Source organism: Myotis nattereri (assembly GCF_964212035.1).
Source record: "Myotis nattereri genome assembly, chromosome: 2".
NCBI classification, from domain to species: domain Eukaryota; kingdom Metazoa; phylum Chordata; class Mammalia; order Chiroptera; family Vespertilionidae; genus Myotis; species Myotis nattereri.
Window position 1 is genome coordinate 39,444,474 of NC_138076.1, and position 14,467 is coordinate 39,458,940.

The following is a 14,467-nucleotide window of genomic DNA, read 5'->3' on the forward strand; positions in this document are numbered from 1 at the left end:
TTGTCCCATTTATGACCTTTACTACAAAAGAAAAAACAATTTTTTCTGGTCCAGAAACTAATCCAGGAGGACACATTGCATTTGGCTGTCATGCGTCCTTCGTTTCCTTTGATCTAGATAAGTTGATCCACTTTTGTGTTCCTTGACCTTGACACTTTTGAAGAGTACAAGCCATTTATTTTGTACTCTGTCTTTCAATTTGGTTTGTCTGATGTTTTCTCCTGATTATACTCACGTTATACATTTTTTAAAAGAATGTCGCAGAAATGATGTGCTCTTTTCAGTGCATCATATCAAGAGGCACATGATGTTGATCTGTCTCATTACCAATGATGTTAATTTTGATCTTCTAAGTTGCTAGGTTTTTCCATTTTTAAAGGTACTATTTTCCTATTATACTTAACTAATTTTCACCCATTAACTTTAGCATCCATCACTAATGATTTTTACCTAAACAATGTGGTGTTTGCCAAGTGTTTTTCTACACTTATTAGTTAAAATTCTACTGTAAGGGAAGAAGTGTGCCTTCTCCCTCAATTATCATACTCAACTATTTATAACTATAAGAACTCCTAGACTCTTATTTTATTCCATGGACTTTAATAAATTGCTAGCATTATTTATCTTCTTGCTGAAATTTCCCTGATTGGTCAGTGGGAGCCTCTTAAAGCTGGCTCCTATATCTTTGCCGTATCATTTTTGAACACTTAATTACTTTCTTATACAAGGTATTTTAGGCTCATCTTATACTCTTACTGAAATCAGCCGTGTTATCAATGAGTACTGATTCCATTCATGAGAGGATGGTATTTAGATAACAAGATCTAGATGCCTGGTGTGCTCAATCAAGGGCAATTTGTTCCCCAGGGCACATATAGCAATGACTGGAAATGTTAGTTGTCATAACTGAGGAGACGCTACTGCTATTTAGTGAGTAGCGGCCAACAATGTTGATAAATATCCTATGATGCACAGGATAGGCCCCCACAACAAAGAATTGTCTACCCCAAGATGTCAATAGTGCTAACATGGAGAAACCCTGAGCTAGAGAATATATTTATATATGGGCATACACACATGCATGTTCACAAACATAAACATATACAATAACATATATTTATATACTTATTTTTCAATCTATGGCAAAAACTAAGAATTCTTTTTCATTTCTTATCCAAAATGTTTTTATTTCCTCAATCCCAGAATAGACATAAACTGGTTTCAGAACTACTAACCCATGAACTAGGGAAAAAAAATCTCCTAACTAGAATTTCAAATTTATTCACATATATTTTGTCTTTAGTTTATCAATCAAAATACTGCTAAAAGCTCTTTAGGTTAGCTGTTTTCTCTCTCCTTCAGCATAAGTATATGATTCATAGACTCCTGTCCATTTGCTTCTCTTTGTATTCCACTTGAGTTTTTTCCCTAGAACATTAATGATTTTACTTATTTTGAATATTACTATAGATCTAAAAGTCAGAATTATACAAAAATGTATAATCAAAGAAGTCTCTCCCTTCATGCCATGTATTTTGTTTCACGCTTCCCAATCATTTCCAGCAGATCCTCCCTCCATCTCCTGTAGGTACACCATCTTACTAGTTCTGGTCTTGTGTGTATGTGTTTCCACAAATGAGCAGATGTATTTATTTCCCTAGTCATGCACCGATATCTATTCTCCCTTCCTTCCCCTAATAAAAGAAATGCTACTTTTTAGCTTAATATATGGCCACTTGATATCAACCACATTTCTCACCTTCCTAGCAGCCATGTATGACCTTATGATTCAGCACCAAAAGGAGGGGAGCACATAACCTCCACTGCCCCTGCCACCTTCCTGCTGAGGCCTGATGATGGGCACAAACACAGTCACTTTGGACCCCAAAAGGAAAACCATTTGCTGTGAATATAAGAATCACCTGAACAGCCCCTGACAACATCCTTCCTAGATTATTACAGGGGAAAGTAATTAAGCTGTATCTTTCTCAAGTCACTGTTTTTTATTCTCTTTGCTATAGCTGTTTTAACAATAACCTAATTTTGAAGATCCTCAGGTGGAAAGAAAACAGCACATCCTAGGAAATGAAAATAGTGAAGCAGGAAGAAGGAGGGCATGAGAGAAAGTGATAAAAATGAAACTGTGGCATCCACACGAAAGGAACAGGAAGACACTAAACAGTTTTTAGTAGGGAAGTGATAAATAATTGGGTTTTCATTTTAAAAAGTTTATTTGGTCCATACTGAAGAATGGATTGGTGCAGGTAAAGAGCAGGTATAGAGAACCCATTCAGGAAGCTATGCGCCAGTCCATGATATAGATAGTGGTAGCATAGGACATCAGGGCCAATGACAAGGAAAGAGAATTAGGAGTTCATTTTGGTAAAGGGTACAGCCCCCTCGGAATACCTTCTTAGCCTAAGCACTCTGCATCCAGAAAACCTGTTTCCTCAAGGATTAGAAGAGGTCGTAATGTGTACACAACCACATCTTTATGCTCATCCAAACACAATGAAACCTATTTTAGGATGGGAAGGTGGTTTAACTAATATGAGATTGCACTAACATTACTCTTCAAATTGCTTTTTTACTTTAACAACACATATGGACATGCCTTCAAATCATAGTTACTTAGTATTTTACAGTGAAGGTGCACAGTAAGTTACTCAATCCTTCATCCATTTAGTCAACACTGGTGAATCGGAATTTAGGCTACTACAAACAATGCTGTTGCAAATGTCCCCGTAAACATCATCTCACAAGTCAGTCTTTTAACTCTCTAGGAAAGATTCCCAAAAACTGAACAAGTAGGTCAAAGGGTATGTACTTTTATTTCAACATCTAACGCCGGGTTGTTTTTCCACAAGACAATAGCAAGTCACAATCCAAAGATGCCTGCGTGTGCCTTTTATTTCCCCTAGCCAGTAAGTTACCAGTCCATTAAAAAATGCTGCTACTCTAGGGTGTTGTTTGAAGGAATCACATAGTGAGGTACTCTCAACAGTCACCTATGAGCCCTAACGCAGTACTCACATGACTTTCAAAGGACCAAAAGGGGGTGGTGAGAAAAGAGATAACCTCGCACCTTTGAATTCCCACTCTACTTTTTCACTCCACTATTAAGACATTTACCAATTTATATTATATTCATCGTTATGTATTTTTCACACCAAGTTTATTAGAAATTCCTTGAAATAGGTACAGTTATCACTCAGTCTTTCATGAATTCATTCAACAAATATGAATTCATCAGTTATCATGTGTCAGACACTGCTAAGCACTTGTACCATAATATATAAGTAAACAAGATAAACACCATCACTGCCCTCATGTACCTAATATTCTTATGGGATAATCCAAAACTTAGCAATTAATTACACAATTGATTCTTCAATTAGTTATGATAAATGCTTTGGAGAAGCAATAGGACAAAGTGCAATGAAAGCTTATAATGCTACACACAGTACTGAGAAGGACCTACAATGGGCTTTCAATATTGTTTACATATGGTCTTTCCTACATGATTCAGTCATAATTCTAAGTGAACTTATATTTTACACTTTAAATTTGATGTTGAAGTCCATTATCCTGAAGCTGATGATAATTTATGTTGAGCTAATGTAAAATGATCTTTTGATTATGAATGAAAAGTTGCTAATAACATTTAGAATGCAATTTACTCCTTAAGGGGAGTAAGTGTAACTCTATTTTAATTCTTTAAGTGTAATGGCTGGTCCTAATTCAGTTATCACTACATACCCTAAAGGCTTATAGACTCTCACTTTGTTAGATATTAGAACTATCCTGTATGCACATGAGGTAACAAAATTGTATTTCCTAGAAAATATTCTATAATTTTCTCTAGTTCATAGAAACAAAGAGCTCTTCTTTCTACTCTCAAGTTAGTCAAATGTAGACCACAATATTTTCTATCTCCACACATTTTCAAGTTTCATACTTCAAAAAACCAAAGACAATAATAATATAACAAATCTGCTGTCAAACTGCACCCACCAGAAGTCTTCAGTATAAAGAACCATTTTACATATAAAAAACCTTATGTTCATCTAGGAAAGGTCATAAATTAAGCTATCTAACGAAACTTATGATTTAAGATATATATGTAAGGTATAGGACTGCTAAAGAAAATGAAATACTTATTCTTAATTAGTATGTCAGTTTAATTAATTCAAGCTTTTTTTTATTCCACTTAAACAAATATTGTATCAAATTTGCTAATTAGTAAATCTTCAAGCTATTTTTCTAGAATTCCAGGGATAACAGAACCTAAAATGTTTGCTTTTACCTCGAATAACATAATTATCCAGTGCATCTTCCATTCTCTTCAGTGCTTCAGTTCTATCAGAACCATATGTGATTAGCTAAAAGCAAGCAAACAAAAAGATTTATATAGATATATAGACCAATCCATCGAACAATTCACTTCCCATAATATCCCATATTATCTTTCAAAACTTCACAGTGGTTCTATATAAATTAAGTATATCAAGATTTTTCTAAATAAATGAATCTTTGAATCAAGCTACTTCAGACTTTTCTCCTACAGTTCACTATCACAGTAAAGAGTTATTTGAGATAAACAAAAATAAGCATAAACTTTTTTAAAGGAAAGAAATCAAAAGGAAACATCTGGGATAGTGGGAGATTAGGAAAGAGGTTTTCCCTATTTTTCTGTGGGTTCCAAGTTTGAAACCTTGAATAGCTAATATTTACAAATAACATAATATAGAAGCAATGGGTTCTTGTACTAAAAAATTTACTGTCCTATATGATTTTGTGCTTATTTACATGTACCTTATACAAATTAGCAGTAAATTAGCACTTTATTCATGAAAGAGTTTTCTGGTTATTACATTAGTCAATTTGTAGTTTGCATTTTAGTACATTCAACACGTTTATGTAATACATTTAGTAGCTTTTAGTATTTTCAATAGCCAGTATGAAAATTCATTTGCAGGCCACTTTTCTGAACAGATATGCATTCATCTAAAATGAAACTATATTCGTATAAGTTGATCTATAATATTTTAATGTATGTTTTATTAAATAGTGTTTCTCTAACAAACAAAATACCTAAAGTTCATTTAAACAAGTGAAAAAAAAGGAAAAAATGGTTTGTTTACTGCAACTACATTAAAAGTCCCCCAAAATACGGAGAAAAAACATCTTGAGAAAGATTTATAATAAAGAAGTCATTCTTTAATACAAGTCTAAAAGTTTAGAAAAAATAGAATTTCCTCAATAAAACCCACAATTTTAACAACAGCGGTCAAAATTTTACATTTTATAAGATCCTAAAATTCTGAAGATTTTAAAAATTTAAAGATTTAAGTAGAGCTAATTTATTTCGGAAAGTCCAATTTAAAAGACAGTTAGGCAAAAAAGAAATCCTATACTTTACATACAATTTAATAATGTGAAACCTACAAAATTTGTGATTTATAAAAATTGAAGAGAAAAGGTAAAAAGTACTCTGAAAAAAACAGCCTATCACCCAAACTCTTTGACATCACCTGCCATCCTTAGTTTTATAGAAGGCAATTTTCAGGAATGGCCAGAAAACACCCTAACTCCTTCTCACTGCAATAGGCTGGGTTGGTGTCACTGGTTAGATAAGTTTGTTATTGGCTGGTAGTAGTTTGATTTGAGTTGATGGGGGAAGAAGGGGTGTTGGAAACTAACATGATATTGAATTTCTCCAAAGAAAATCTGTTCTGCTTTTACTTTTCCATCAGTACACAAGTCCTTGTTTAATTATAGCAGAACTGATTCAGATAAAGAACCAATTTCAAACTTCTTAATTAAATAGGTCTATTGCCCTTCAGAATAAAATTCAAAGAAGCCATTAAAAATTGAACTAACTTTGGAAATCATTGGATCATAGTAAATGCTAATATCACTTCCTGGTTGGATACCGCTGTCAACTCGGACCTGGAAGACAGAAAAAAATGAAAGTAACTTCATATTGTACACATATGTTTCTAACAACAAATTTAATTTCCATGGAACAGATGGGTAATTTCAATCTCGACATTTAGTTTCTGGAAAATAGAACAACAATATAAAAATATATAGAAACCAAATTATCTTGGTCTGTCAATATTCAGTCATACATATTTTTGTTTTCCCACTAAATGAAGAAACTAAGAAAAAAGGGGTTGGGGAGAGAAGCATTTCTACATCACTATCCTGCTATGCGTTTGTAGCTATTTGATGGTGTCTCCAACTGAAGCATAGCATGAATGATGCCCTCACTGCAGCGTCTGAGAGTTCCAGTGAGGACCCCACTCAAGCCATGCAGCAGGACTTGGGGGCTCAGCTCATCAGCCCCACAGGAAAGCTGGTTCTGAGCCTTTCATGTCTGCAACACTTTCCTTTTTTGCCTCACCCTCTCAACTGTAAAACACTTTTTTTCTCTTACTGTTAGTCCCCTGAGACTTCACTGTTTACACAGCTTTTTTCATGGCTTTGCTTTGTAAGGACACAGCCCCAATTAGAGTTCTGATTTTGTGATTTTCATGGGGGGCGGGGAGGAATAGTACAAGTTCAAAAAATTCTTTTGAAGAGCCTGATTGCTGTTAACCAGCCAACAAGTTAGTACATCGCTGATTCTTGTTTTCATCTCCCAGTTTGATATCAGCAATAAGGCATAGAGGTTAGCCATGTAAAACTTTTTAAATGAGCAGTTGCTGAGGATGAAATAGTTATTAAATTATGGTACCTAAGTTTAGGAATCTGAAGTATTTAAAAGCTAATCAAAATACTTAAGACTGTCAAGCATGTCCTAGGGGTCTTGAGGATGGAAGAATTTAATCGAAGCTGCAAGAACAGCAGGACTTTGATGCCCAACATTGTAAAGGGGTGGGAAGAGAGAAGCGGAAGCTCCTCACCTGTGGGAAGAAGCCTTCCTAATAAACAGCAGCTCATCTGTCTGCAGCAAGACAGAAAAAGGTCAACTCAGCGGCTGTTCGGCCTTTAATATTTTAATTTAGGCAATTATCAAGGGACCACATGTAGAACCTCTTGTCTAGGATATCCACATGAGGGTATGATGATGGCTTTATTATATAGTGACATCAAAAGAGAAAGCATGGTTTCATCCCCTTAAAAAAGTCACACTGTTATTATTCTCTTTGTAAGGTTTTAGAAGATAATATTATAACTAACCCAGAGTACTTTTATTCCTGTATTTGTAAAACACAAAAATTTTCTTTGCATTCACATTCATATAGGAAAACCTTAATGTTAAATGAAAGTCAACTGGGGCACTTAAAAAATATACTTGGCTTTCTATTTTCTGAAAACATACTTCAGGACATAAACTGAAGTTTTATGAAATTCACAAGCAGTGTTTATTAAAACTAGAAAAGAATTAACGGGGCAGCTGTGAAAGCAATAAAATCATAATCTACCTTCTCCCCACATTTAAATAGCCCCAAAATGGCAACTGGTAATCAAATTATATATCAGAAAAGACATCTCTGAACTGGCAATTTCTTAATTTGAGTGGCAAAAAGTTGAAGAGTTAATTTTACCACCATGTATTATTTAAAACCTTAGCACACTTGCTAAAGCTGTATTTAAAATTGAAATTGGTACAAATTCTAAAACTTTTTTTACTTTAAACATATTCTATTATTTGCTACATAAAGTGCTATAAAGCCAGTGTGGAACTTTGATGTTCAACCCACTGAAAAATAAAAGGCAATAAAGAATATTTATTACATTCTCCTATAGTTCATAACTTAAAAGTTTAGTTGCCTTGAATAATAGCATCCCAAGAGTTAGGTCACGTAGGGTCCCCAAATATAATTTTGTCTTTGTTATTTATTAAAATTATAATTACAGAAGGTTATATCATTTTCCTTTAAAAATAAGTAGAGTAGTATCAAAATGTATTATATATAATCAACACGTATCTTTGTATAAGCAAATCAACATTACCAAAAAAGAAAACTCCCACTTATAATTTACTGCTTTTGCATATTTTTTCAAATAATAACCAGCTTTCTAAAATGCCTAACAATGAATTAAAAGTCAAATCAAGTCTCCATTCCTCCAAGTGAAACAAAGGCTATACAAAAGAATATATTTAGCTTTTACACTAAAAGCTTTAAGAACAAAGTCAGATAAAATTATTCACAAATTTCTGAGCAGAACAAAATTGCAGTCTGAAAAGAACAAATTTATAAAATACGGTGGCCAAAGACAAAAAGAAAGTCTTCATATTTGCCATATAAATAAATTTTAGGCCTAAAGAAGCATGTGAAAAGTACAAACCGTACTTTAACTCTGAAGTTTATATTCTTTTGACCAAAATTGTAAGAGACACAAAGGATTTCCTATGTTAAAAATGACTGATCTACTTTAAGAAGGCAAGAAGGGGAACACCCAAGCACCCATATAGGAGAGCCTCAAACCACTGCTCAGAAACCTCTGGCATCATTTAAATGTCTCTCCTCCGTACCAACAGTGGCCCCGTCTCCCACCCTTCACTCCCGATTCACCTCTCCCCCTCAACACAACTCCCAGCCCACCATGTCTACCTGACAAGTGACAGCCCAAGCTGATTAAATGCTTCCAAGGAAGGGGAATCGTGGGCCTCCATGACAGGCCAAAAGTGATCACCATGGAGATACATAATTACAGCTGTCAACGCATCTACTGTCCTGCTGACATCAATTTGATTGCTCCCAGCAATAATGATAGACAAAGCTTAGTGTGCACTCTCCCGCACCCAATCACTTTATCTATTCCTTGGTCCATTTAGCTGACATGCAACATTCACGCAAGCAAATAACAGCAGTAAGCAGAACATTTAAGGCATTTTAATTGTTTTTTCTTTCTATGGATGGCTCACAACCACAAATGTTATTACATAAAACTCCTGCTGCAGCATTAATTGAAGAAAGATTTGGAGGGACAAAGACCGTAGGGGGTATAGTTTGTCCATTATCACTTATACTTTCAACAGGTCTCACGTTCGAAAATTGCAAATTGCAAAAACTTGCGAGGGCAAAATGTTTGACATCCTGCTAGCTATTACAACATGGTGAAAACTTCTAACAACTAGAGTTATCATTACGAATTCTTACTTAATACTTTTTGTTTGATTAAAAAAAATGTTTAGATGTGTCCCCATAATACTTGTTTTCTCATCTGCTATTTAACATCACATAATGCCTGTTAAATCTTTACAATTTTTTTTCTGCCTTCAGGCTTTGAACACAGCATGGAGTCTTCGACCCTAGAAAGGGTCAAGTCCCTTTAGAAAGCACATGGGCAAAAACAATTTTAAAAGTGAAATAAATCATATATCCAGTAACATCTTCAAATTTAGAATTCTTCCTGTAATCTTTCACCATCTTCATGCCAGTAATCAAACTGAATAATCATATTCACAGATGGTACAGCCTTGTCACACACCAGCTAACACCATGTCATATATATGTGCACTTATTACCTTGATTAAAAGAAGGGTATGTCCTTGTTCTTTTTATGCAATAAAAACTATTTAAAGAACTATTAAATATAGAAGAACAAGGGAATAAAGTAGACAGTGATCATTTTTCTTTCACTGGTGTAAATAATATGTATTTAAAGTCAGTGACATCCAAAATGAGGTAGCTTGTTTTCCTTAATCCATTTCAATTAACAAGCTGATTTTGGGCTTGAATTTCCTGACATCTGACTATATAGGGAAGCTGGATTAGACTTATTGAAAAGGTTAAATTGTAACAGAAAAGTCATTTCCCATTCTTAGGATTCCATGCTCTATTAATTACAATTTTTGAAAGAATTACGAACATTGTAAACTATTATTTATTTAGATTAGAAGTCAGATGTTTCCAGACTTCCCCTGTCAAATGGATTCTGACTTCCTGCACATTATAAAGTACAAAATATAAAAAATAAAAAAAATTGTAATTCCCCATGAATTTCACTTTTCCTTCAATTTACACCCATTGGTGTTGACATGCTTTAACATAAAAGTATGACATAAATCAAGATTTTTAAGCCTTCACTTGGTATTACAGTTTAATGACTTACACCAGGTAGATGTATTGGTTCTTGGTACTGAGACAATCTCCCAATAGACGGTAAACCAAAAGACTTGTAGGGGTCCTGAAAGTTCAAAGGAAAGGAAGCACAGTCTTTGAAATACAGATGAGCACAAGGTTAAATATTTACACAATGAAGAAGCATTTATAGGTCTATTTTTCCATACACAGTACTTATCAAGTCACAGATTTCAGAATATTACTGTCTTATACTCACTCTAGACAAGTTAGAAGTATAAAAATCAAACAGAACTGTAAGCAGAATTTAGCCTAACCTTGATTATATTTTATTGAAATTGGTAAAATTCCAACTTTTTAATAAATCTTCTTAGAAGGCCTAGGGCAAAAATAAAATAACTTAGGCGCTACATCAAAACACACTCAAGTTCAGAACAACAAAAGTAGTAGACTAAAGATATTTGTTTTTCTCACTCTCAGAACAGCTCACATATGGTAAAATCTGATAATTTTGTTCTTTAAATAAAGACCTGAAAAGCAGCTTTGTACATGGTAGTAGATATGTGCACAACTATAAATAACTTAGATCATCAGGATAAAAATTACATAAATTCAGTGTCATAACAAGAAGGAAGAATAACACTTAAAATATAATAAAAAAGCATGAACAATAACCAAGCCACAACGTATTTCTCAAGATCCTTAAACAACACTTCCAAACAACTTCTGTATTCTTAAACTCCGATACTGCTGATTTATTTTTTATTTCAACAGACAGGCTTCATGTCTAAAAGTAAAAGGCAGTATGTTTTCTTACATTCCAGCTTTAATAATTTGAAAACAGCATTTTCAGACATTGATTGCTTTATCTGATTTATAGTTATCTTTATAAAATAACATGAAAGTACTGAACTGAGTGTTTATGAGTAAAATTAAAATTATGAAGGAAAAGTTTTATCAAAAGCTTTGCAACTTAAATTGCAATTATTACTTTCATGTAATCATAAGGGATGAACTTTTTAGAAAAAAAAACTGTTGAAAAAATTTAAGTAAATATTGAATTAACAACTAATGTGTGCTCAGGGTAAGCTCTTACAAATATGGAAATAAATACTGCAGTTTATTTTGAATATGGTTTGAAACAAGCAAACAAATAAACAAACCCAAGGTCCACTGAAGCATAAGAATATTAAATGCTTTGTTGCCCCTTAAACTGATTGGTAGCTATTTTTCCATCTAGAAAAAATACATGAACATTAATTAAACTCAATCCTTTTAAAATATTTTGAATTATGTCACAATTATCTAACCTTATTTTCTGGTTCAATTCTGGATTACATAATCAAATACTTGACACGGATTATAAAATCCTAACTTTACTTTGTTATTTAACTATACCTAGGGTCTCATAACTCAGATACAACCACCCTCCTTCCTCCCAACATCATTCATTTACCTCAGCATACACCCGACATTCAACTGCCCAGCCGTTGATGGGAATATCAGCTTGTTTGTGCCTGAGAGGGTAACCCTTGGCAACACGGATCATTTCTTGGACTAGGTCCAGGCCAGTAATGCATTCTGTGACAGGATGCTCAACCTGCAAGGCCAAGATCTGCCAGTCAATAGGTGTAGGAAAAGGTAAATAAATAGAAATAAGCAAGAACAAGCCCAATAATTTCTGGGTAAAATAATGTTAATTACATTTAATCATATTTGACTAAAAACTGAGAGATTGAAATTAAATAATAAACACAATAGCATGCAAAAGTATGATAAGAAAAACTAACAACTAGAAAGTATTTGTAAACTATCTGTATCACTTTTCCCAGTTTTTAACTAGAAGTGGTCCAGCAATGTTTAACGCTTTAAATTTCGGTTAATTCATAACCGAAAATAACATATTTAACTGCAGTCCTCAATGTGGCTGATAATCAACCTATTCTGCTACATTTAGCATGGCATCTACAGAGGCAGATTATGATTTTCCAAAGCACTAGTCCAGCCTAAGTCTCACCCACTTGCATGCTTTCACTAACCTGTCCTGACAGGCAACCCGATTAGCGTACTCTTACATCAATGCAGTGTAGCAGAAAGCAGCAGATGGATCCTGCAGGTTGTTTTCCCTCCAGACCTACGTGGGGAGTGCTTAGCATGCACAACAGCAAAACTGAGCCAGTGAAATCACTCTGCTCTCTCAGCAAATTGCTGGTAACTACCTTGGATGATGCTGTCATGGGGATCCCTGGCCTTCCACACTAACACATGGGATACACATGTACAAAAACATGCACTGACAGAGAGGGATACTAACAGGGATACACACCATTGTAAATCTGATCAATAGCTTACAAGTTCCTAAACGGAACTGGGCTAAAATAAAGCCACTTATGGCACCGTTAAAGAACAGATCATCTGTCTCTCACCTAAAGCCTTGAATAAGTTTGAAAATTTTAAATATCTGCTGCTTTGGTATCAATTTCTTTTCTCATAAAAATTAAGTATGTTCTAAACGCACTTCACAATAGTTTCTTTTCCATGATGTTGTATTTCATACACTCTGACACGGGAAAAGGTCAGTGAACAAACGAATTGCCTTCCCATCTTCAACTACACTAACTGAAGGACAGGATTTAGTCATTATAATAATCCTGAAGCTTATCATAAGCAAACAATGCCATGGTCTTCAAAAAAAAAAAAAAAGCTTTGTAAAAATAAACAGATGGCATCCATAATTAGCTCTGTGTGTGTTATGAGTTTGTTTACAGTTTCAACAACATTTTAAGACATTTTGACATAATTTTAATGACAAATCATCACTAAAATAAGCATCTAACCTTTGTAAAATAAATGCAGCACTAAATAAAGATCTTTTTAGATAGTATAAAAATATATTTTTGAAAGCAAATTATGGTTTTGTGAGAAATAAGATTCTATAGTATAAATAAGAAAAAATGTAAAGCCTCTCTATTATTGGTAGAAACAAATTTCATGTGAGAAAGCAACACTCCACTCTAAGTATTCAAGAGGTGAACCTACTATGTACCAAGGGCTTTATATTAATCCTATTGACACATCTCTGTTAAGTGAGAAAATAATTTTAAGAGCTAAGTGAATGACTTAATTTCATCTTTCTACGCCTATTGCCCAGAAAGTACATACTATACACTAGGCAATCCTATCTAATAAAGAGGGAATATGCTAATTGACCCTCAGGCCATCGCAAAGATGGTGGCACCCACAGCCAATAAGGAGGGAATATGCTCATTGCTGCCACGCCCTCAAAGATGGTGGCGCCCACAGCCACAAGATGCCAGTGCCCAGTCCCCTCAGTCTTACCGGGGTGGCAGGCATGCGGCTGCTCCACGTGCCTGCCTCCGGAGACCCCCAGTCCCCTCAGCCCCCCAGCCGCCCAGGGCAGGTCCAAGGCTCAGATAATCAGGGCCGGCCGAGGCTTGTGCTGCCTGCAGTGGCAGCAGCAGAAGTGTGATGGGGCATCGCCTTCCCTTGATCGCCGGGTCACCTCCCGCCCCTGAGAGCTCCCGGACTGTGAGAGGAGGCAGGCCGGGCTGAGGGGCGCCCCCTCCAGTGCATGAATTTTCATGCTCCAGGCCTCTAGTTAAATATAAAATGAATGAGTGAATGGACAGCAAATGGAGAGACATGCCTATTACAAATGGTGGAGGTAGGGCCAGAATTTTTGTCCCTCCCAGCATGTTCTGACCTTCCTGATCTTCCTCATGGAAAAATGTATGTGAAAGCATGTAATAAATATAATCAGCTAGATAATTATGTGCTGTTATCCTTTATAAAGCATATTATTATAAACGTTTAAAGAACAAAATTAATTATAAAGCTCTGTTTTACCTTAGAAGGCCTCTTAATAACTGTGTAGAAAAAAAGTACATTGGACCCATGAATGGAATACAAAAATGGATCCACTTTAACCCAACAGAGTTATATAACAGAAACATAACAACATTTTACAATCTAAATTAGTGAGCTGCAAGTATTTCAAAATAAAGTTAAGTAGATAACAAATAATAACTGGATTACCTACAGAATTTTTTTTAAATATCCACTTAGGTTCAAATATTGTTAAAGTCTACAAAACATTCTAACATGTCTAAATTTTTCAGGTAACAGAAAAATATCTTTTTAAAGTAACACAATGTTAAACCTTTTTTAAAAGAAATTTTTCTAAATACATTTTAATACAATTCCAAAGTTATTAAACAGGAGATATGAAATATTTTCTGTACACCCTGTATTATTATTTTCAGGGATCTTATAAGTGCAACATTGCTTAGATAAACAATTTAGACTTCCCATCCCTGAGAACTTAGAAATAGTTTCCCTCTGCAAGTTGAACTCAACACTTTAGACATCACAATAGAGTGACATGAAAAAACAAATGGCTCCCAGGC

At 34.6% G+C, this 14,467-nt stretch overlaps 1 protein-coding gene across 1 annotated transcript in view; it reads right to left on the reverse strand.

The window, feature by feature from the left end:
- PCCA (propionyl-CoA carboxylase subunit alpha) overlaps positions 1–14,467 on the reverse strand; it is a 382,136-nt gene that overhangs the window by 169,270 nt on the left and 198,399 nt on the right. Inside the window, exons 13-16 of the mRNA XM_081082496.1 lie at positions 11,497–11,640; positions 10,072–10,146; positions 5,884–5,952; positions 4,307–4,382 (exon numbers count right to left, since the gene is read on the reverse strand). Coding sequence (XP_080938622.1) covers positions 4,307–4,382; positions 5,884–5,952; positions 10,072–10,146; positions 11,497–11,640 — 364 coding nt within the window. The remainder of the gene's footprint in view (positions 1–4,306; positions 4,383–5,883; positions 5,953–10,071; positions 10,147–11,496; positions 11,641–14,467) is intronic.